The sequence below is a fragment of the Bufo gargarizans genome, chromosome 3, assembly GCF_014858855.1.
Source record: "Bufo gargarizans isolate SCDJY-AF-19 chromosome 3, ASM1485885v1, whole genome shotgun sequence".
Taxonomy (NCBI): domain Eukaryota; kingdom Metazoa; phylum Chordata; class Amphibia; order Anura; family Bufonidae; genus Bufo; species Bufo gargarizans.
Genome location: NC_058082.1, coordinates 169447310 through 169469351, shown reverse-complemented (window position 1 = coordinate 169469351; position 22042 = coordinate 169447310). Strand labels below are relative to the sequence as shown.

The 22042-nt window shown below is 46.4% G+C and overlaps 1 protein-coding gene across 2 annotated transcripts in view; it reads left to right on the top strand.

The window, feature by feature from the left end:
- The first annotated feature begins 499 nt into the window (after nt 1–499).
- Nucleotides 500–22042, top strand: part of COG3 (component of oligomeric golgi complex 3) — an 87057-nt gene continuing 65514 nt past the window's right edge. For both annotated transcript variants that reach the window (XM_044284069.1, XM_044284068.1), the window contains exons 1-6: nt 500–748; nt 6578–6724; nt 15855–15916; nt 16822–16987; nt 18634–18708; nt 20734–20826. In XM_044284069.1, coding sequence (XP_044140004.1) covers nt 587–748; nt 6578–6724; nt 15855–15916; nt 16822–16987; nt 18634–18708; nt 20734–20826 — 705 coding nt within the window. In that variant the 5' untranslated portion in view covers nt 500–586. The remainder of the gene's footprint in view (nt 749–6577; nt 6725–15854; nt 15917–16821; nt 16988–18633; nt 18709–20733; nt 20827–22042) is intronic.

Below are 22042 nucleotides of genomic sequence, written 5' to 3'. Positions count from 1 at the left end.
GTCCTGACATTCTGACATGGACTTTCATGGTCAGTACACCAGACCCATCAGGTCTAAGATACAGTTCATAATGTGTGCGGTTTGTGCTGTGCACTTGGGTGTTCAGAGACTACGCTACCGGTACGTTTTTATCTGCAGAACCTTCCATTGCGGTCTCATTAGACTGCAGCCGTCATCTCGCTCCCCTGAACCACTCTAATCCGGCTCCATTACTGTCTCTGTGAGCAGCTATTCCTATGGGCCGCTTCGCCCTTCCCTGACAGAATTTACAGGTTCCTGCAAAAACTACAACTCACAGGCTGTCAGCGCATGCTGGGAGTTGTAGTTTCGCACCAAAATAAAAGCTATAGCCTCCAATCTCCGCCTCTATTGACAGCGTGGAAGTGATGACGTCACCGGCCAGGTAGGAAGCGCGCGTCTTATTGGCTCTTCTCTTCCCTTGTCACTCACGTGGGCGTGGTGAATTCCTGTAAACCTTTCCGGGTCATGTGACCCCGCCTCTTGGCCGTGTTGCCTGGTTTCAGGATCCCGGAAGCGGATCTGACAGATTCTGCTGCTGTGGCTGCCCTACTCCAGGGCAGTAGTGATGATGATGGCGGCGGGCGGAGGGGCAGAGGAGCTGGAGGCCCGGGAGAGGCTGGCCTTGTGGGATCGGAGGTCTGAGCCTCTGGCCCCGCTGACCGAGAGGCAGACAGACTCTGTGCTGGAGCTGAAGGCAGCCGCCGAGGAGCTGCCAATTCCTGCAGAGGTGAGTGACAGGGATGACAGCCGGCGGGCTGCGGGTCGTGGTCGCCTCAGTGAGGGGATGGGCTAGTGGCCCTTCCAGTGTAGTGTGTTTTATTAACCCCTTTATGTTGTTTCTGGGGCCCCAGGAAAGCCTGGTTCTCCAGGGAGGTGAAGTCTCTGTTTGACCCTGTTCCTTTTAGAGCTGCATTTCAAGACAGGACAGGGTTGTCTGAGGTTTTCCATCATTACTGGTACTCCCCTGTGAAATCCACCAAGTGGTCTCTTCCGGACATCACATAGATCCCAGACCACTGCAGCCAACCGGTGATCAACGGACGTGTGCCTTATTCGCGAAAGTGATCAAAAATGTGCGCCATGAGCTTCTAACATTTAGTGTGCTGCTACTTGTAGTCCTGATTGCTTTTTGGAAGCCAGTGATTGGCTGCAGCTGTCATGTGGACATGCGGCACATAGTCACTGCAGCAAACTAGGCAAAGACCGCTGGAGACTGCCGGAGCATCGGGGATATAACCGCTAAGTACCAGGTATTTTTTAATCTTATCACACTAAGGGCCCATTCACATGACTATATTTCTGTCCGCATCCATTCAGCAATTTTGTGGTTTGAATGTGGGCCCATTCACTTCAATAGACCGCAAAAGATGCGGACAGCATGTACGTCTGTTCCATGGCACCCGCAAAAACGATAGAACGCGTCCTCTTCTTCGTCTAGAATAGGCATTTCTGTCATGAAGAAAGATTTTCAGTTCCGCAAAATGCCAAATGCGCACGGCTGGTATCCAAGCTTTGCAGATCCGAAAAAACTGATACGGTTGTGTGAATGAGCCCTGAAGAAGATCCATTAGTACCCCAAGTCTATGTTCTTGCACTGCGTTAAAGGGGCTGTTGAATAGGTCAGTGTTTCCCAACCAGTGTGCCTCCAGCTGTTGCAAAACTACAACTCCCAGCATGCCTGGACAGCCTTTGGCTGTGCGGGCATGCTGGGAGTTGTAGTTTTGGAACAGCTGGAGGCACACTGGTTTGGAAACACTGGAATAGGTCATCAATATCAAATCACTGGGGGTCCGGGATCTGACACCCCCACCAGTCAGCTGCGGTGACTATTGGCACTTTTGGCTCTGTCCGCTGTTGTGTTTCGGGTGCCTTCTGTGCTCTGTGTGTTTGGAGCACCAGGTCCCTCTACTGCATACTATGTCTAGCCTTAAAGGGGTTGTCCTGACATTTCATGCTCCGATGCTGTCCCTTGCCCTGTGCTGAATCGCGCAGGGCAAGGGCTATTTGTTTACATTGGCACTGTGCTAGGCGGAGCCTTTCGCCTAGCAGTGTTCCCGGTGACGTCACCTGCACTGATGTGCGGGCTTTAGAGCTGCTCTAGCCATTTCTACAGTGCTGGTGACATCACCGGGCTTACTGCTAGACGGAAGCCTCCGCCTAGCAGTCCCCATTGAGAGCCCGGTACATCACTGGATCTCCCAAAAATACCTTTGAATTGCTTCTATGCTCATATCAGGGGGCCGGAGGGGTGAGGATCGGGATATGTATGGCTTCTGAACCCGAACAACCACTTTAAAGGTGGATTTACACCTACCGAGGACCAGCAGGTTGTTGGAAACAAAGCGTTCCTTCCTGGCAGTCGGCTGCTCGTTCGATTACCTCCACACTATGAGGAGGAGGGATCACTACTGCGATCGCTTGTCCCCATCCAGCTGCATTGTTTCTGGGCAGCAGATCGCCGCTTACACCGCACAATCTGCTGCCCAGAAATGATAATTGATGTGACTGCACAAATGGCAGGATCCGCTGATGAACCAGTGTTTCGCTCTTTCATCGGGTGCAGATTGTCGGGAACGAGCGTTCGCAGGAACTTTCGTTCCTGATAATCTGCCAGGTTATTGCCCCATCTAAATCTGCATTTACTCATGAGATGAGTAGAGATGAGTGAATTTCCGGTTATGAAATTCGTTTGCGATTCGTTTACTGGTAAAAGGTTAATTGCGTTATGGATTTTGTTATCACGGACTATAATGCAATTCTTTGACGGATTGCATAATGGAATGCCTTTAGAGGTCTATGGCCTGCATAACGGATCCGTCCCATTTCCGTTATGCTGGAGAGAACTTCCCTGCATAACGGAACGCATCTGTTTTGCAGCCCATAGACTTCTATTATGACAGAATGAGTAATGGAATGCCTCTAAAGGCATTCCGTCATAGAATTACGTTATGGTCCGTGGTAACGGAATCCATAACGCAATACACCTTTTACCAGTAAACGAAGCGTGAACGAATTTCAAAATATGAAATTCGCTCATCTCTAGAGATTAGCATTGCCCAGAATGTAGCTGGTCAGTTGTCCGTCAAATTCATCCAGACCGTCATCGTGCCTGCCTAAATTTGGCAGACCAGTGAGCTACTTTAACCCCTTAGTGACCAGCCTGTTTTGGGCCTTACTGACCAAACATTTTTCTTCCTTTTTATATCGTCACGTTCCAAGAGCTATGACTTTTTTTATTTTTCCGTCTATATAGCTTTATGAGGGCTTGTTTTTTGTGGGACAAGTTGTAGTTTTTAATGGCGCAATTTTGGGGTACACACAACTTTCTGATTAACTTTTATTAGCTCTTTCTGGGAGGTAGATGGGGGAAAAACAGTAATACTGTGACTGCGTTTTTACGTTATAAATTTTATGGCGTCCATTTTTCAGTATAAATAACATAATATTATTCTCTGGGTCAGTACGATTACAGTGATGCCCAATACATATAGTTTTTTTAATTTTTATGTTTTACTACTTTTTTGCAATAAAACCCCTTTTTGTTTAAAAGAAAAAAAAATTATGTTTTTGCATTGCTGCTTCCCATGAACCATAACTTTTTATTTCTTTTTCTTTCTATGGAGTTGTGTGAGGGCTTGATTTTTGCAGAACGACTTGTATTTTTCATTGGTATAATTTTGGAGTAAACGGCGTTCACCGTAGGGGTAATTTATGTGATATTTATGTACTCTGGGTCGTTACAGATGCGGCAATACCAAACACTTTATTTATTTTTTGCAATTTTTTTCATTGCTATTCTAACATTGACCAGCAGGCTCCACCAGAGAGGCGCCGCCTGCTGGAAATTACTGAAGGCTGGTCTGGGGCCTACATTAGACCCCAGGCAGCCTTCACACACATCAGCACCCTGCGATCACATTTGCGGGGTGCCGATGGGATACAGAGGGAGTTCGCTTAAGGGTGCTTTCACACGTCAGTATTTTTCTATAGCCCGAATTTCGGTCCGTTTTTGGCAGATCCGTTGTTCCTGAAAATGTTTCCGTATGTCATCCGTTTTTTGCGGATCCATTGACTTTGTATTGTACCAGGATCCGATTTTTGCGGATAATAATAGGACAAGTTTTATATTTTATCGGACATGCGGAACGGAACAACGGAAACGGACAGAACACATTGTGCTGTCCGATTTTTTTTTTTTTTTTTTTTTTTTTTTTTTTTTCAGGACCCATTCAAAATTAATAGGTATGCAACTGGTCCGCATCCGTTCCGCAAAAAAAATTGAACGGATCCGGAAATAAACAACGGACGTGTGAATGGACCCTAAGTGTTAAACAGCCCGGCACTCTTTACAAACTTGGGCTGGAAGTCTGGTGAAGACAGGATGGAAGCCTCGAAGGCAGAGCAGAATGACTGGAAGCAGGCAAGTATAGATGTCCTCTCGGGTACTAGGCACAAGGATCTTTGCAGCATCGATATACTGCTGACCTCCTGCAGCAGCTGAAATGCGGGTGGTACATTCGCAGAATAGTACAGATCATAAAGAAACACTCATCTACACACCGTGGAATCTGCACATAACTTAAAGGGGTTCTTTAGGAATTAAGAAAGTCAAAATAATTAAATATTACTTTATTATAACTATATTCCCAAATACCTTTCATTAGTTATAATGGGTCGTTTTGTCTAGGGAGCAATCATCAGGAGAAACAAAATGGCCGCTGTCCTATTAGTGCACACAGAACCTGTCCTAATCACACAGCAGGACAAGTTACTTCACAACACTGAGCTAAAGAGCTGCCTCATCCTCCTCTCTGCTCTGCTTGTCAGGGATTATCATCCTGAATACAGTTTAATATGAGCGTCAGCTGATTCTCTGTAGGAATGGAGTTCATGGGGAAATATGAAGAGAGCAATTACCACAACCCCTATTACCACAGTCTGTCCTGTCCGTCCTCTCTGCACTTCATGTCTCCTCATGAAATCCATTTATACAGAGATGGGGCTAAAGATCTTATTATCTGTATTCGGGAACATAATCCCTGACAAGCAGAGCAGAGAGGAGGATGAGGCAGCTCTTCACCTCAGTGTTGTGAAGTAACTTATCCTGCTGTGTGATAAGGACAGGTTTTGTGTGTACTAATAGGACGGCTGACATTTTATTTCTCCTAGACAAACCAAACTAATATAGCTAATGAAAGGTATTTTGGAATATATTTATAATAGAGTAATATTTAGGTATTTTTATTTTCTTAATTCCCGGAGAACCCCTTTAAGGTCCTTGGCATGGCAGTTCATGTTGCATCATTCTAGGATTTCGCTGCTGCGGGGTATACGTCCCATCTGTAAAGAACCTTGATTTGACAGATACTCAAAGTTAAAGGGGTATTCCTATTTGGAACATTGATGGCATATCGCTAGGATATGCCATCAGTGTCAGAATGGAACCCTAAAGTCATCCGAGAGCAGCAGTAGTAGCACCCTCTGTTCACCGCTATGGGTTTTGACTGTAGCCGTGCACTCGCTTGGCTTTTTTTTTGGCAGTCCCATAGTGGTCAATGGAGAGGTGGCGCGCTCTTACGATTCACTCTTCAATCACTACTTTGGGACTTCAGAAAATAGCTTAGCGACCATAGCGAGGAACGGAGAACACTCTGCACATGTGTGGCTGCTCTCCTTCACTTTGGGAGTCCCTTTTTCTAGATAGGAGCGGGTCCCAGAGTTGAGATACGCACCTGACTGACATTGATGGCTTATCCTAGCGATAGGCCCTCAGTGCTCCAGATGGGCCAACCCCTTTCAGATGCTTTGTTAGCATTTATGCAGCCTGCGACATGGGATCCCGGAGTTTTGTCCCCTCAATAAAGGTATATTGTATTTGGTCATAGCCACGTTGCCTACTTCATGTCGCTCGCAATCTCTATCCAGTTATACCGACGCAGTGCAGATTTTCTCCAAGGCAGAAGCCATAAGAAAGATCTGCCATTTGTCAAGTGTGCAGAATGGTCTAGAAGAGACTCGGGCCCCTTGCAGACGAGCGTTCCTCCCGCAGCGAGTCCGCATCGCAGCACCCAGCGCTGATGGGATTCACCTAGCATTATATTGATTTGTGGTGCTATGTAACCCTTACAGTCCTGGAATGTATTGGATAACACTGGCAGCATTATGCTGCCTATATAATGCTATGTGACCCCCGGCAGTGCTGGGAGGTCAGGCCGGGAGCTGCGTTGCGGACTCGCTGCGGGAGGAACGCTTGTCTGCAAGGGGCCGCAGTCTTTCTTCCAGAATGTTTAACATTACTAACATCTGAGAAGAATGTTTAACATCACTACACAGCCGGGAAGATTCAGCCTGCAGAATTGTGAATGCAGCTCTGGACTAAACTGTAGACTGCAAATTAGGGTCTGCACAGTAAAAATGTATATATTATATCTTCGATATGGGATTTATGTATTTTATGCTTTTCTTTTGAAGTAGAGTACTCCTATTAAACCTTTAAATGATTTCCAAAAGTGATTATGAAGTTCTGTGTAACGTTATATTATATATTTTCCCTCAGCTCCCCATAGAAGATTTGTGCAGCTTGAACTCCACTTCATTGACTGTGAGCTTATCAGGAGCTGTCCTAGAGTCTACTGAAGGCATCTTACAGCAAGGATTCTCCGCACTTGGAATGGAGGATGATCGAATTGAAACTGCGCAGCAAGTATGTGTTTCTACGATTTAGCAAGCTTGGACCTCCCATCTTGTAGTAAAAGTTACCCAGAAGCAATTCCATTTGTCAGAATAGATAGCAGCGCCCCCTTCATGCACATGCTAGTCACAGCAGCGCCCCCTTCATGCACATGCTAGTCACAGCAGCGCCCCCTTCATGCACATGCTAGTCACAGCAGCGCCCCCTTCATGCACATGCTAGTCACAGCAGCGCCCCCTTCATGCACATGCTAGTCACAGCAGCGCCCCCTTCATGCACATGCTAGTCACAGCAGCGCCCCCTTCATGCACATGCTAGTCACAGCAGCGCCCCCTTCATGCACATGCTAGTCACAGCAGCGCCCCCTTCATGCACATGCTAGTCACAGCAGCGCCCCCTTCATGCACATGCTAGTCACAGCAGCGCCCCCTTCATGCACATGCTAGTCACAGCAGCGCCCTGAATCGCGCAGGGAAAGGGCTATTTGTTTACATTGGCACTGTGCTAGGCGGAGCCTTTCGCCTAGCAGTGTACCCGGTGACGTCACCTGCACTGATGTGCGGGCTTTAGAGCTGCTCTAGCCATTTCTACAGTGCTGGTGACATCACCGGGCTTACTGCTAGGCGGAAGCCTCCGCCTAGCAGTCCCCGTTGAGAGCCCGGTACATCACTGGATCTCCCAAAAATACCTTTGAATTGCTTCTATGCTCATATCAGGGGGCCGGAGGGGTGAGGATCGGGATATGTATGGCTTCTGAACCCGAACAACCACTTTAAAGGTGGATTTACACCTACCGAGGACCAGCAGGTTGTTGGAAACAAAGCGTTCCTTCCTGGCAGTCGGCTGCTCGTTCGATTACCTCCGCACTATGAGGATGAGGGATCACTACTGCGATCGCTTGTCCCCATCCAGCTGCATTGTTTCTGGGCAGCAGATCGCCGCTTAAACCGCACAATCTGCTGCCCAGAAATGATAATTGATGTGACTGCACAAATGGCAGGATCCGCTGATGAACCAGTGTTTCGCTCTTTCATCGGGTGCAGATTGTCGGGAACGAGCGTTCGCAGGAACTTTCGTTCCTGATAATCTGCCAGGTTATTGCCCCATCTAAATCTGCATTTACTCATGAGATGAGTAGAGATGAGCGAATTTCCGGTTATGAAATTCGTTTGCGATTCGTTTACTGGTAAAAGGTTAATTGCGTTATGGATTTTGTTATCACAGACTATAATGCAATTCTTTGACGGATTGCATAATGGAATGCCTTTAGAGGTCTATGGCCTGCATAACGGATCCGTCCCATTTCCGTTATGCTGGAGAGAACTTCCCTGCATAACGGAACGCATCTGTTTTGCAGCCCATAGACTTCTATTATGACAGAATGAGTAATGGAATGCCTCTAAAGGCATTCCGTCATAGAATTACGTTATGGTCCGTGGTAACGGAATCCATAACGCAATACACCTTTTACCAGTAAACGAAGCGTGAACGAATTTCAAAATATGAAATTCGCTCATCTCTAGAGATTAGCATTACCCAGAATGTAGCTGGTCAGTTGTCCGTCAAATTCATCCAGACCGTCATCGTGCCTGCCTAAATTTGGCAGACCAGTGAGCTACTTTAACCCCTTAGGCTACTTTCACACTAGCGTTCGATCGGATCCGTTCTGAACGGATCCGATCATAATAATGCAGACGGAGGCTCCGTTCAGAACGGATCCGTCTGCATTATTTTAGCATATAAAAGCTAAGTGTTGTCGCCAAAGGAAAACCACATCTCATGTGTAGACTTCCAAGATTTCCGCAGACGAGTGTAAGTGCATTACTCAAAGAGCCCCCACAACAAGGTTATGCCCACACGGGACGTAAATTGACCAGAAAAAAATCTGCAGTGGATTTTGCCATGAATTAGGAGCAAAATCTGTGACAAATCAGAATGTGCATGAGTTACTTGTAGATTTTGCCTGGATGGGATATACATTGCAAGGGGAGGCAGCAGGTTTCTGTACGGATTTTCTGATGATTTTATATATATATTGTAAGGGATTAGGTAGCGGGGCTGTCGTCTCCTGGGTAGACAGGCACAGTTTAGCAGGCACACCGAAGAAGTTACAGTCCACACGGCAGGAACTTCATTTAACTGACCTCAGCCAGTTTTATTGTCAGGTTGAGGTACAGAACATAAAATATAACAAACAAAAATCCTAAGCCTGTCCGGCTCTAACTATACAGCATGAACCCTCCCTGACCAAGTGCCGGCCTAATACCAAGCACCCAAACAAAATAGCAAAGTCCGTACCTCTTGAAGTGCTCTCACAGGCTCCATGCAGGTAACCTGTTCCCAGGCTGAGAGAGCTGTGTCTGCATTCTCAGCCTTATATCAGGCCAGCACACCTGAGGAGTAATTACCTGACAGCACAAAAGCCGGACTGTCCGGATGGAGTGGGGCCCACCCTTCCCTCCCCACTCCAGCAACACAGGCCCTAAGAACAGGTTTTATGCAAACCCGAATTGCACAGACCTCTCCTGAACAGTTCCCTGGTTGCTTTTAAATGACAGAAGTGAGAAATCTTGGGCACACATAGACCCCGTCCACTACTTCTCCAGACACTGTCACATATCCTCCCCCCCTGTTTCAGACCCGGGGCTGGAACACATCTGGACATCAGACAATGTACACGTGACAAGGCATCTGCATTTCCCATTTGGGTCCCTGGCCTGTGCTTTACGGTAAACTGGTACTCTTGCAGGGCTAAGAACCATCTTGTTACCCTCCTATTTGTTTCCTTATTCTCACACATCCATTTTAAGGGAGCATGATCCGTGATCAATTCAAAGTGACGGCCAAGCAAATAGTAGCGGAGTGCTTCCACAGCCCATTTAATAGCGAGGCACTCTTTTTCCACAATTGCATATTTTTGCTTATGGTCATTAAGTTTCCTGCTCAGATATAGTACAGGGTGTTCCTCTCCATCCCTTACCTGTGACAGTACTGCCCCCAGTCCCACCTCAGACGCATCAGTCTGTAGGACAAACCCTTTCTTAAAATCTGGTGTTATCAGCACCGGCTGAGCGCACAGGAGGGTTTTTAAAGTCTGAAATGATTTTTCCGCCTCTTGTGACCACTTGACCATGACAGAGTCTTTCCCTTTTGTCAGGTCAGTTAATGGGGCTGCAAGGGAAGCAAAATTAGGTATAAATCGCCGGTAATAGCCTGTAATCCCCAAGAAGGCACAGACTTGCTTCTTGTTTACTGGTTGAGGCCACCTTTGTATGGCTTCGATTTTGTTTAACTGGGGCTTTACTAGGCCTCGGCCTATGATGTAACCTAGATACTTAGCATCTTCAAGACCAATGGCACATTTTTTTGGATTGGCTGTGAAGCCTGCCTCTCACAGGGAATTGACAACCGCCTGCACCCTAGGTAGATGGGATTCCCAGTCTGGACTTTGGATGATGATGTCATCAAGATATGCGGCTGCGTACCGTCTGTGGGGTCTTAAAATCTTATCCATCACCCTCTGGAAGGTTGCAGGGGCTCCATGCAAACCAAACGGCAAGACCACATAATGAAACAACCCATCAGGAGTGGCAAAGGCAGTTTTCTCTTTTGCCTCATTTGTCAGGGGAATTTGCCAGTATCCCTTGGTTAGGTCTAGAGTGGTTATATACCTGGCATTTCCGAGCCTGTCAATGAGCTCATCAACATGGGGCATTGGGTAATCAAACATTAGATATGGCGTTCAACTTCCGGAAGTCATTGCAAAACCTCCAGCTGCCATCTGGTTTGGGGATCAGAACTATAGGACTGGACCACTGGCTATGGGACTCTTCAATTACCCCAAGTTCCAACATTTTCCTCACCTCTTCAGAGATAAGCCCTCTCCTGGCCTCTGGTATTCTGTAGGGTCGCAGCTTAACCCTTTTCCCTGGTTCTGTAATGATGTCATGTTTTATGACAGAGGTGCGACCTGGGATCTCTGAGAAAAAATCCCTATTCTTAAAGAGGAACCCCTGCACTTCTACCTTTTGTGTATTGGCCAGGGAGTCGGGTACTGTTACCTCTGGCAACAGGGGCTTCCCAGAGCACCGCTGCTCTGGTGGGAAGGAGGTGTCAGCCGCAAGTGATAGTCGATCTTTCCACGGTTTTATAAGATTGACGTGGTATATTTGCTCAGGCTTCCTCTTACCTGGTTGACTGATTTTATAGTTTACCTCACTTACTTTCTCTATCACCTCAAAGGGGCCTTGCCACTTAGCCAGGAATTTACTCTCTACTGTAGGGATCAGTACCAGAACCCGGTCACCTGGCGCAAAGGTACGTACTCTGGCACTGCGGTTATACACCCTTTGTTGTGCCCCCTGAGCCTGGGCCATATGTTCTCGTACAATAGGCATCACCGCAGATATACGATCTTGCATTTGTGCCACATGTTCTATGACACTTCTATAGGGGGTAGCTTCTTCTTCCCAAGTTTCTTTTGCTATATCTAGCAGACCCCTAGGGTGGCGACCATATAGCAACTCAAATGGGGAGTAGCCTGTAGAGGACTGAGGCACTTCACGGATGGCAAACATAAGATAGGGGAGAAGGAAATCCCAGTTTTTCCCATCTTTGTCTACCACTTTTTTAAGCATGGCTTTTAGAGTTTTATTAAATCTCTCTACCAGTCAATCAGTCTGTGGATGGTAGACAGAAGTACGCAGCTGTTTAACTTTGAACAGTTTACATAACTCCTTCATGATGCGTGACATAAAGGGGGTACCCTGATCTGTTAGGATCTCTTTTGGTAGTCCCACGCGACTGAACACCTGCACCAACTCTTTAGCTATGGCCTTGGATGACGTATTACGTAAGGGTATAGCTTCCGGGTAACGAGTAGCGTAGTCCATGATTACAAGAATATGTTGGTGGCCTCGAGCAGATCTTACAAGGGGCCCCACCAGATCCATGGCTATTCTCTCAAATGGTATCTCAATGATTGGTAGAGGTACCAGGGGACTACGATAGTGTGGCCTAGGAGCCGAAATTTGGCACTCGGGGCAGGTGTCACAATAGTCTTTAACATCTTTATGGACCCCAGGCCAAAAGAACCTTTTGAAGGACTCTGTCTGTAGTCTTTTCAGCTCCCAAATGCCCCCCCATAAGGTGACCATGAGCAATATCTAGTACCGTTCGTCGGTACACTTTAGGAACCACCAGTTGTTCCACCAGATCCTCTCCCCTTTTTACCACCTGGTACAATAAGTCATGTTTCACAGCCATATGCGGGAAACAAAGTCTGCCGTCCGGTTCCACCAGTTTACCATCAATAGACTTCACATTTTCCCTGGCTCTAGTAAGGGTGGGATCTTTTAATTGCTCAGCACCAAATTGCTCTTTCCGTACTGCCAGGTCTGGCAAATTGTCATTAAGCGAGTCTTCCCTCTCTGGACTACTCTGACCCTCTTCTAACCCATCACTATGGTCAGAGACCTCAGGCTCCCCTACCATGACAGACAAGGGAAGCGATTCACCATCAACAGAAGTCTCTCTTAAATACCCACCCCTCTCGGTACCCAGTGGTAGGTTATCTCCTTCCTGACAGGCCTTTGAAAGTTTATGTTCCCATAGCTGCCAAAAATGTGGGAAATCCCGGCCCCATGATGACATCATGCATTAACCTAGGCACTAAACCAACCATAAATTTTCCTGCCCCAAACCGGGTATTTACATCTACCACAGCAGTGTGATAATTACGGGTGTCTCCATGTATGCAGGTTACCGCAATGGCCTTCGTTTGCCATTTCCTGGGGTTTACCAAATCCGTTTTTACTAGGGTGACCAGACTGCCTGAGTCCAACAAGGCACTCGCATCTTTACCTTCCACCGTAATATCACACATTTGTTTCTCCCCCCCAGTATTTGGTAATGCCACACACGCAGGCTGAGCATACAGTGATAAACGGCGGTTTATATATGAGGCATCACATTGCATTGGTTCACCATACATTGGGCAATTGGCAACAACATGACCTGGCATTTGACATCTGAAACATTTTATTAAGTCCCTATTAAGTCTCTTATAGGCCACAGACCTCCCTGGCACGGCTTGCCAGCTTCTAGAGCCTGGGCCTCCAGTCTCTCCACTTGCACCCACAGATATATCACTTCTGCCAGCCCCCTTTTCCCTTAGAACAGTCTTACCAGGTAGTCCTGGAGCTCTCCGCTGCGGGGCTGGGGGGCGCTGTGGCAGACTCAGTAGCTCCTCTGCGGATGTGTACCTCTCCACCATCTCCACCATCTGGTCAGCATTCTTGGGGTCACCATGGCTCACCCACTTGCGTAAGGTAACGGGGAGGGCCCTTAAGTACCGATCCATCACAACCCGTTCCACCATCTGAGGGCCTGTCAGGAACTCCGGCTGTAACCACTTCTTGGTCAGGTGTATGAGGTCGTACATTTGGGAACGTGGAGGTTTATCCATACTGTAGTCCCAGTTGTGCACACGCTGTGCACGGACCGAAAGAGTAACACCAAGACGTGTAAGGATCTCCTTTTTTAGCATAACATAGTCCATAGCATCATGATTCTCCAGGTCAAAATATGCCTTTTGGGGTTCTCCTGAAAGCAAGGGGGCCAACAGTCCGGCCCACTGTGGCTTTGGCCAAACCTCTCGCTCGGCAGTCCTTTCGAAGGTGGTCAGGTAGGCCTCCACGTCATCTGTGGTTGTCATCTTTTGCAGAAAGTGACTAGCCCTTATGGCGGCATGAGGGGCCTCTGCCATCCCTGGGACCCGTCCAGCGACACTGGTCAGTTGCTGCACCACAACCGCTAATGTCTCCCGGTCTTTCCTTTGCGCCTCTTGTGCAGCCTCCAGTTGGGCCGTCAGCCTGCGGCTGGTTTCCTCAAGCGCCTTTTGCTGTACTAGGGTAGCCTCCCGCTGCACTCGGGTAGCCTCCTGTTGAGATGCAACAGCTTGCAACATAGCTTTAACCACATCCTCCATTTTCCAAGAGGCAGAAAACAGTCTTTGGTGCACCGTACAAAAATGGACTCTGTCCCTTTAAATGTTCTTTTTTTTTTTTCTTATGCCAGAATTTGGTGTGCCCGCATTCTCCACCACATGTAAGGGATTAGGTAGTGAGGCTGTCGTCTCCTGGGTAGACAGGCACAGTTTAGCAGGCACACCGAAGAAGTTACAGTCCACACGGCAGGAACTTCATTTAACTGACCTCAGCCAGTTTTATTGTCAGGTTGAGGTACAGAACATAAAATATAACAAACAAAAATCCTAAGCCTGTCCGGCTCTAACTATACAGCATGAACCCTCCCTGACCAAGTGCCGGCCTAATACCAAGCACCTACACAAAATAGCAAAGTCCGTACCTCTTGAAGTGCTCTCACAGGCTCCATGCAGGTAACCTGTTCCCAGGCTGAGAGAGCTGTGTCTGCATTCTCAGCCTTATATCAGGCCAGCACACCTGAGGAGTAATTACCTGACAGCCCAAAAGCCGGACTGTCCGGATGGAGTGGGGCCCGCCCTTCCCTCCCCACTCCAGCAACACAGGCCCTAAGAACAGGTTTTATGCAAACCCGAATTGCAGAGACCTCTCCTGAACATTTCCCTGGTTGCTTTTAAATGACAGAAGTGAGAAATCTTGGGCACACATAGACCCCGTCCACTACTTCTCCAGACACTCTGTCACAAAATATATATATATATATATATATATATACCGTATTTATCGGCGTATAACACGCACTTTTCCCCCCTGAAAATAGGGGGCAAATTATGTATGCGTGTTATACGCCGATATAATGTTAAGAAGCCATGTTTTTACAGTATTAACAAGTACCTTATACACCATATACACCGCCGATATAATGTACATACCGCACAGCAGCGAGTGGATCAGTAGCAGCGTGTGGAGTGTGAGTAACGGCAATCAGTAGGCAACGGCAAGCCCAGGCAACCCGCGCCTTCCTCACATCTAATTCTCGCGGCCGTCGGAGCGCAACACACGGTAACGCTCTGCACTGCGAGAGTTTGCAGACTCGCGAGAGTTTGCTGTCTGAGGCAGGAGAACTTGTACCCGTCAGGTACAAGTAAAGTAGTGAAGTAAACTGGAGTGGGGTTTTATGTACGGCGTAACAACTTAACGAATTAACAACTTACGGTATTAACAGATAAAATATATGGTAATTATAAAATAATTATACAAAGTGCTAACATGCTAATTCCCATATGTGCAAAAACTGGTGATACAATAGTGCCAGCATGCTGGATCCAATATGTGCAAGTAGATGGATCCTTAAATAAATAAATAATATTACTGTATGTGCTGAAAATATTCTAAAACTATTGCTTCAAAGTTCTTTATTTGAAATTTACATTTTTTTTCTGAAATTTCCCTCTTAAAATGAAGGTGCGTGTTATACGCCTGTGCGTGTTATACGCCGATAAATACGGTATGTATATATATATATATATATATATGTATATATATATAAAAAAAAATTCTTCAGAGCATGGATCAGATTTTGTAAAATACAGCAAATCCTGCAGATTTTTATATATATATTTTTTTTTACCCTGCAATTTTATGATTGAAAATCTGCAGCGTTTCGATCCCCTGTAAACACATCTTATAGCCCCTCTCTCCTCTGGCTAATAAGCCATAATTTGGCTGAATTCCGGGGAGGAGATTTATCAAAACTGGTGTAAAGGAAAACTGGTTTAGTTACTCATAGCAACCAATCAGAATCCACCATTCTCTTTCCAAAGGAGCTCTGAAATCTGATTGGTTGCAATGGGCATCTAAGCCAGTTTTCCTTTACACCAGTTTAATATCCCCCCCCCCCCCTTCCCCCAGTGTTTTAGCTGCAGCTAATGTGTTGTAAGGCTTATCAGGGGCTTGTAGTCAGAATTGCCAAACCAATGGGAGGTAACTACCCAGTCTTCGCACAGCAGAGAGGGATGTGTAGTGGAGCTGCTATTAAGGGGACCTCCTTACGGGCAATAGTGATGAATAGCTTTAATTTTTTATGAACAATGCACAATAATGTGCACCCTGTTCCATAAGTGTATTGGTTTATGGTCATGTAAAATTTCTATATTAGTAGCTTTTCTGACTTTCACATTCTTATTCTATTTTTGCAGTTTTTTTCTTGGTTTGCCCAGTTACAGACTCACATGGACCAAGATGAAGGCGCAAAGTACAGGTGTGTTATGTAGACAGTTCATCCACATGTAATACAATGTTGGCACTGGCAGCCAGATGAATACAAGAAAATATTATTAAAGGGGTATTCATTCCAGTTATACCCTATCCACATGAGAGGGGATAACTATTAGATCGGTGGGGTCTACTGCTGGGACCCCCATTGTTCTTGAAAACATGGGCCTCAAACCCCGCGGAGCCCAGAGTGGGTGGTCAGAAATGCACTTGGCTGCTCCATACATTTCTATGGGAGGTCCAGAGATTGCGGAGTACAGCGCTCGGCTATTTCCGGAACTCCCATAGAAATGGATTGAGTGGCCGCCTGCATTTCTAGCCATCTTCTCTGTTTATTTCATGAGCTCCATGAGGTTTGGGTTCTTGCAGTAGGACCCCTACTGATCTAATAGTAATCCACTATCCTGTTGATACAGGATGACTTGATACAACCGTAATACCCTTTTTAAAGGGGTTGACCCATCTTGCCATTACCAAGACGAGGTGGAACAAAGCGGTCGGGACACGGCGGAGCGCCCTGACTCTCTGCAGTTTCAGTAGCTCCCATTGCAGTGCATGAAAGCTACAGAAACGGCATAGCACAGCAAGCTGACCTGTTTCCCTGACTCGCAAACTGCATAGCTTGCTGTGCTATGCTGTTTCTTCAGCTCTTATGCACTGCAACGGGAGAAACTGAAACAGTGGAGCACCAACCCGCTCCACTGTTTCCCGGCCCCCTGGTGGTCACCACTTTGTCCCACCTCACCTTAGTAACGGCGCGATGAGTCAACTCCTTTAAATTCTATTTACTATTACAAGTTTAGCGTAAGCCCAGGGCTCGCTGTAGTTGGTGCTGCTGAAGTAATACTTGGTTTTGATAAGTATATGTTTTCACACCTGTGGTTTCTTTAGGGAAATGAGGGAATACCTGTCTGGGTTCCAGGATCAGTGTGACGCCATATTGAATGATGTGAATGTTGCGCTGCAGCATTTGGAGTCTCTACAGAAACAGTACTTATTTGTATCCACAAAAACGGGAACACTGCACGAAGCCTGTGAACAGCTTCTAAAGGAACAGGTATTTTTCACATGTATGATAATCGTCACGTGTCCGTGTGTATCCTGTAAACGTGCCTGTACATCTTCAGTAGCTGTCAGCCAAATGCTCGTTCGGCTGACAGCCAACCCTCCTGACTCCCACATACATGCTGCACGTGTTGTCGGTGGAGAGAAAGCGGCTGCCAGGCACATTTTTGGAAACCGTTTATCTCTCGGGAGAACAAAAGGATCAGACATTAAAATTCAGCATGTCTAATCCTTCTCCCCCCAAACTCATCTGCTGAGTATTAGTCAGTAGCTCCCCTGCACATTAGATTGTCGGCTGATCCCACTGAAAGCAGCGGGTTCAATGAACAATAGACTAATGTGTATGAGGGCTCTAAGTGGGCACCAGATCCAAATCATTACATATACCTATTAATATTTGCTTATTCCTGTCACCAGGATCTTAGACTATTATCTGAGAACTAAAGAAAAGTCCAGATCACTACTATTTATTTTCTAGAAAATTGTACACACTCCAAAAAATGAGCCCTCGCACACTCTGTAGATGTGGCTATAAAAAGTTATGGGGGGGGGGGGGGGGGCAGAATATGGGAAATGCAAAGAAAATATAAAAAAAAATTCCAAAGTTGTTTGTTTTTGGGTGTATTAAAATACAAGAAAATCTCTATAGATGTGGTATCGCTTTAATCGTACTGACCCAGAGAATGAAGGGAACAGGTCAGTTTTGCCACACAGGGAAGAACATGAAAACAAAACACATAAACCTGTAGTGGAATTGCATTTATTTATTTTTTTCCAGCTACATTGTGTGTAATAGGAAATGGAACCATTAGAAAGTACAATATGTCCTGCAAAAAACAATCCCTCATATGGCGATGTGAACGGAAAAATAAAAAAATTATGCCTCCGTAAAGGCAGGGGGTAAAACGCTAAAATGCAAAAATGGAAAATTGCCTTGTCAGGAAGGGGTTAAATAATATGCATTAAAAGTAGTGCCGAGGCAGAGAGGAGTAGATGCCCATGGCTTCCAATTAAGCTTGCATTAAGTTTTCAATTTTCAGAGGTGGAATCGGGTCAGTTGCCATGGGCAGCTACTCCACTTATCCTTTGCACCAGTTTTAAGAATTCCCCCTTTACTGTGTTGGATGAAATATGGGAATGAATAGCTGTCAGTGATTGTATGCCGATTTACTGAGTTAAAGGGATTGTCCAGGATTTTACAAGTGATCACCTACCCTCAGGATAAGTCATCACTATCAGAATGGTGCAGGTCTGCCAGCCTATACCCCTGCCAATGAATGAATTGTCCTGTAGTAGTGGACAGAAGTGGTTACTGCAGCGCTGCTCTCATTCACTGCAGAACAGCTGATCGGCGGGGGGCGGGGGGTGTCTGATCCCCACCAATCTTATAGTGATGACCTTTCCTGAGGATCAGCAATCTCTCAGAAAATCCTGGACAACCCCTTTAAGCTTCATGTCAAGCTTAGGCCACATTGGAATTGCTGTAGAAACTAAAAAAATGCCATGATAAAAACCGTGTAGTAGCCCCCTAACTGAATCTTTCTCATGTGTAACATATCCGTGCGATATATAACTGTACTCCTTATGAAGTTGTGTGACTTACAAGACCATTTTGCTTTATATTTTATTTTTTTGCAGTCTGAACTTGTCAACCTCGCAGAAAGCATCCAACAGAAACTTTCGTACTTTAATGAACTAGAAAATATTAATACGGTGAGTAGTGTTAAAATATGAGTAAAAAGGCACGTTTCCTTATGTCATCATTAAAATGATAATTTGAGCTATTCTATCTATGCTGTGAACAGGTCTGACCTGGCTAGAAGTACCACACTGATACGGCTCCATTCAGACGTCCGCACTTTGGGTCCGGACCCATTCATTTTCCATGGGGACAGAAAAGATGCAGACAGCACACCGTGTGCTGTCCGCATCCGAACTTCCGGTCCACTGCTCCGCAAAAAAAAAAATAGAACATGTTCTATTCCTGTCTGCAGCTGCTGACAAGATTAGGCATTTCTATTGGGGTGCCGGCCCGGGGTTTTGCGGATCCACAAAACACTGCGGATGTGTGAATGGACCCTTAGACAAAGGCGCCGGAGCATCTTTTTGCCTTTTCAGTTTGTTCTCAAGGTTAAAGGGAACCTGTCATGGTGAACATGGTGTCTGAGCTGCAGGCAGCGTGTTATAGAGCAGGAGGAGCTGAGCAGATATAGTTTTATGGGAAAAGGTTCAGGATAACTTATATTTAATTCATTTATGTCCGTGTTTATTCTGGGCTCTGAAGTCTAGGAGGTCCTATCAGTGACTGACAGCCTTCCCAGGATGAGCAGGGATTTAAATGAATGAAATACAAGTTTTCCTGATTCTTTCCCCATAAAACTATATATCAGTCTGCTCAGCTCCCCCTGTTCTATAACATGCTGCCATCAGATTACTTTGCATTTTCACAGTGACGGATTCCCTTTAATAAACCATCGCCAGAGGTTTCTCGCAAAAGCTTATCCCCCTCTCCCCATTGAGAACACATGCACGCTTGGCCAAGCCTTGCATGCAGTTATGTGGGTTATGCTTGACCAACAAGCATTTGGGCAGCATTAGGCTTCTTTCACACCTGTGGCCAGGTTTGCCATCTGGCAGGTTCCACGGACATTGCCTGGAATCGCCGGACAGAACTCGCTGCATGCCGTGTTTTTTGTCCAGCTGATTCTCTGCATATTTGCTGGGTAGCAGCCAGATCTCTGCCAGACCCTACCATAGTCAATAGGGTCCAGCGGGAGGGTGGTCGTAGACGGCAATACCGGATCTGGAGAACTCAGGCAGGCTGTTCCCTACCGACACAGCCTGTCGGATTTCCCTGCCGCAAGTGTGAAACTAGCCTTATTAATACATGAAAATGTATTAATAAATAGACAGCTGAGCATTAACCAATTGTGTCCTCCTTGGGGGGGTGCCTCTGCTGATCATTGATGATATTGTCATACTGCATAAGGACACGCCTTACTAGCAAGAGGGATGGTAATGTACAGTTGTCATGTTATTAGTACGGTTCCAGGTGGAATAACAGAGGAACGGCGCAACAGAGTTCTAAGGATGCTCAGATTTGTTATGTAATAGAGAATACAGTGCTTCGCTAAAATATACTTGTCAGGAGAGATGTCGGGTCCTCTCTGAAGTTGTACCACTGAGGCCAGTGATTGATTGAAGCGGTTTACCAGAGGAGTACTGCGGCTTGTTTTATTTCGGCCCATTTCTCCATTCCTTGAGCAAATTTTACCTGGAATCCTGGAAAACCCATTTGAAGGATGATTCCCAGCTGAACATTTGTAGTCTATCCATTCAAAATGCCACCAATGAAGGGCTCACTAGTATTCGCTTTCTAAGATGCACCGCCATATGGTCATTTGGAATGTCATTTATTCATTATAGTCTATGCTCCTATTGGAAGGGATCAGAGGGAGCAGTAAGTCTATTGAACATGTCAGTCCACCACTGATTGCAGCAGCAGGGGGCGCCACCAGAGGAAAGCTACTCTAAAGATTTTTGTTGCTTTTATAGTCTAATAATACTTTATTTGAAATTCCCTTTTCCTTGCATAGTAGTAAATTTCGTGGGATAATCCCTTTCTGTGTAACATGAAAAGGTATTGTGTGACATTTCAGAAGACGTATGTTTATGGCACTTGTCACTACACTGACATTATATGTTTAACTGGTTTTATGTGATCTTTTCTCTTTTTAGAAGTTGAATTCCCCCACGTTATCTGTGAATACTGAAGGATTTATACCCATGCTCTCAAAGCTTGATGACTGCATATCTTACATCTCCACTCATGTAAGTTGAAGTCCGTCTTCCCTTCATTTTACATATTTACACATTGATACATGAATTTGGTTTCTCACTGTATCTAGTTAGGAGGATTTATACTATATATAATTGCTATAAATGTTGCATGTTTGTTAATAGGATCAGATTGGTGCATAATCTACAAAATGTTTTCGGTGTTTTATTCGTAGAACTGCATGTATAGTTTTTATTTACAGTACTTGAAGGAACTCTATTCATGTATACTAGTGTGTATATATACTTATTTTTATTTTCTCGCCCATTTTCCTTGGGGGACACAGACCTTGGGTATAGCTCAGCTCCCTAGGAGGCGTGACACTAAGTAAAACTGTTAAGCCCCTCCTCCATCAGCTATACCCTCAGCCTGGAGATAGAGGCTACCAGTTTTAGCTTGGTGTCCAAGGAGGCAAGACACTCCCTGCTACTGCAGGGCTGTTTTCTCCTTGTTGTTTTATTTTTTTCTTCTAATTTTTGTTATTTTATTTTTTGTTTTTTCCTAGGGATACCAGAGACGCATTGGACCTCTCTGCTCTCCCGGGGTTGAGCTGCGCCAGTGCCAACTTATCTGCACTGCTGCCTCCCCCACAGAAGCAATAGGAGGATCTGGGCAGCACTGGCTCCCCTACATCCCGCCAGCTAGGGGGTCGCCCGCACGCCAAGCCCCTCTTCCAGCTTCCTGCCACTGCGGTGCCAGTGGCTGAAGGGGGCGACCCTGCTGGAAGGAACTGAGGGTGAAGACAGGTAAGATGGCTTTTCCAGCCCATACCCTGTCCCTATTTGCATCTATCCCTCTGGGTTCGGGGGGCACCCGTGGTCGCTCATTGAGCGCTCTGCCAGACTCTCCCCATGTATCCTCCGCATCCCCACGCCGTTCCCCCCACGCTGTCTACAGGGCCCGGCTTGCTCTCCTCCTTTCTCCCTTCCTGTCGCCGCCCGCTCCGTTCCGTGATCGGGGGGGCGGGGCTTAGGCCCGACATCGGCGGATCGGGCTCGGCGGGGCGAGGGACATGGTGACGGAAGGGTCACCCACCTGCACATATCGCCGCGCTCTTGGGGCCTGCGGGCCTTTATTCTACGGCATGTTTTCTTCACCGCTTCCTGCATAGCCTGAGAGTCTTCGGCAGCAGGGGGCGTGTTTTTTCGCGCACGCCATTTGGGGGCGGAGTTACGTTCTCCTTCACAGGAGACATTCAAGCGTGGAGGG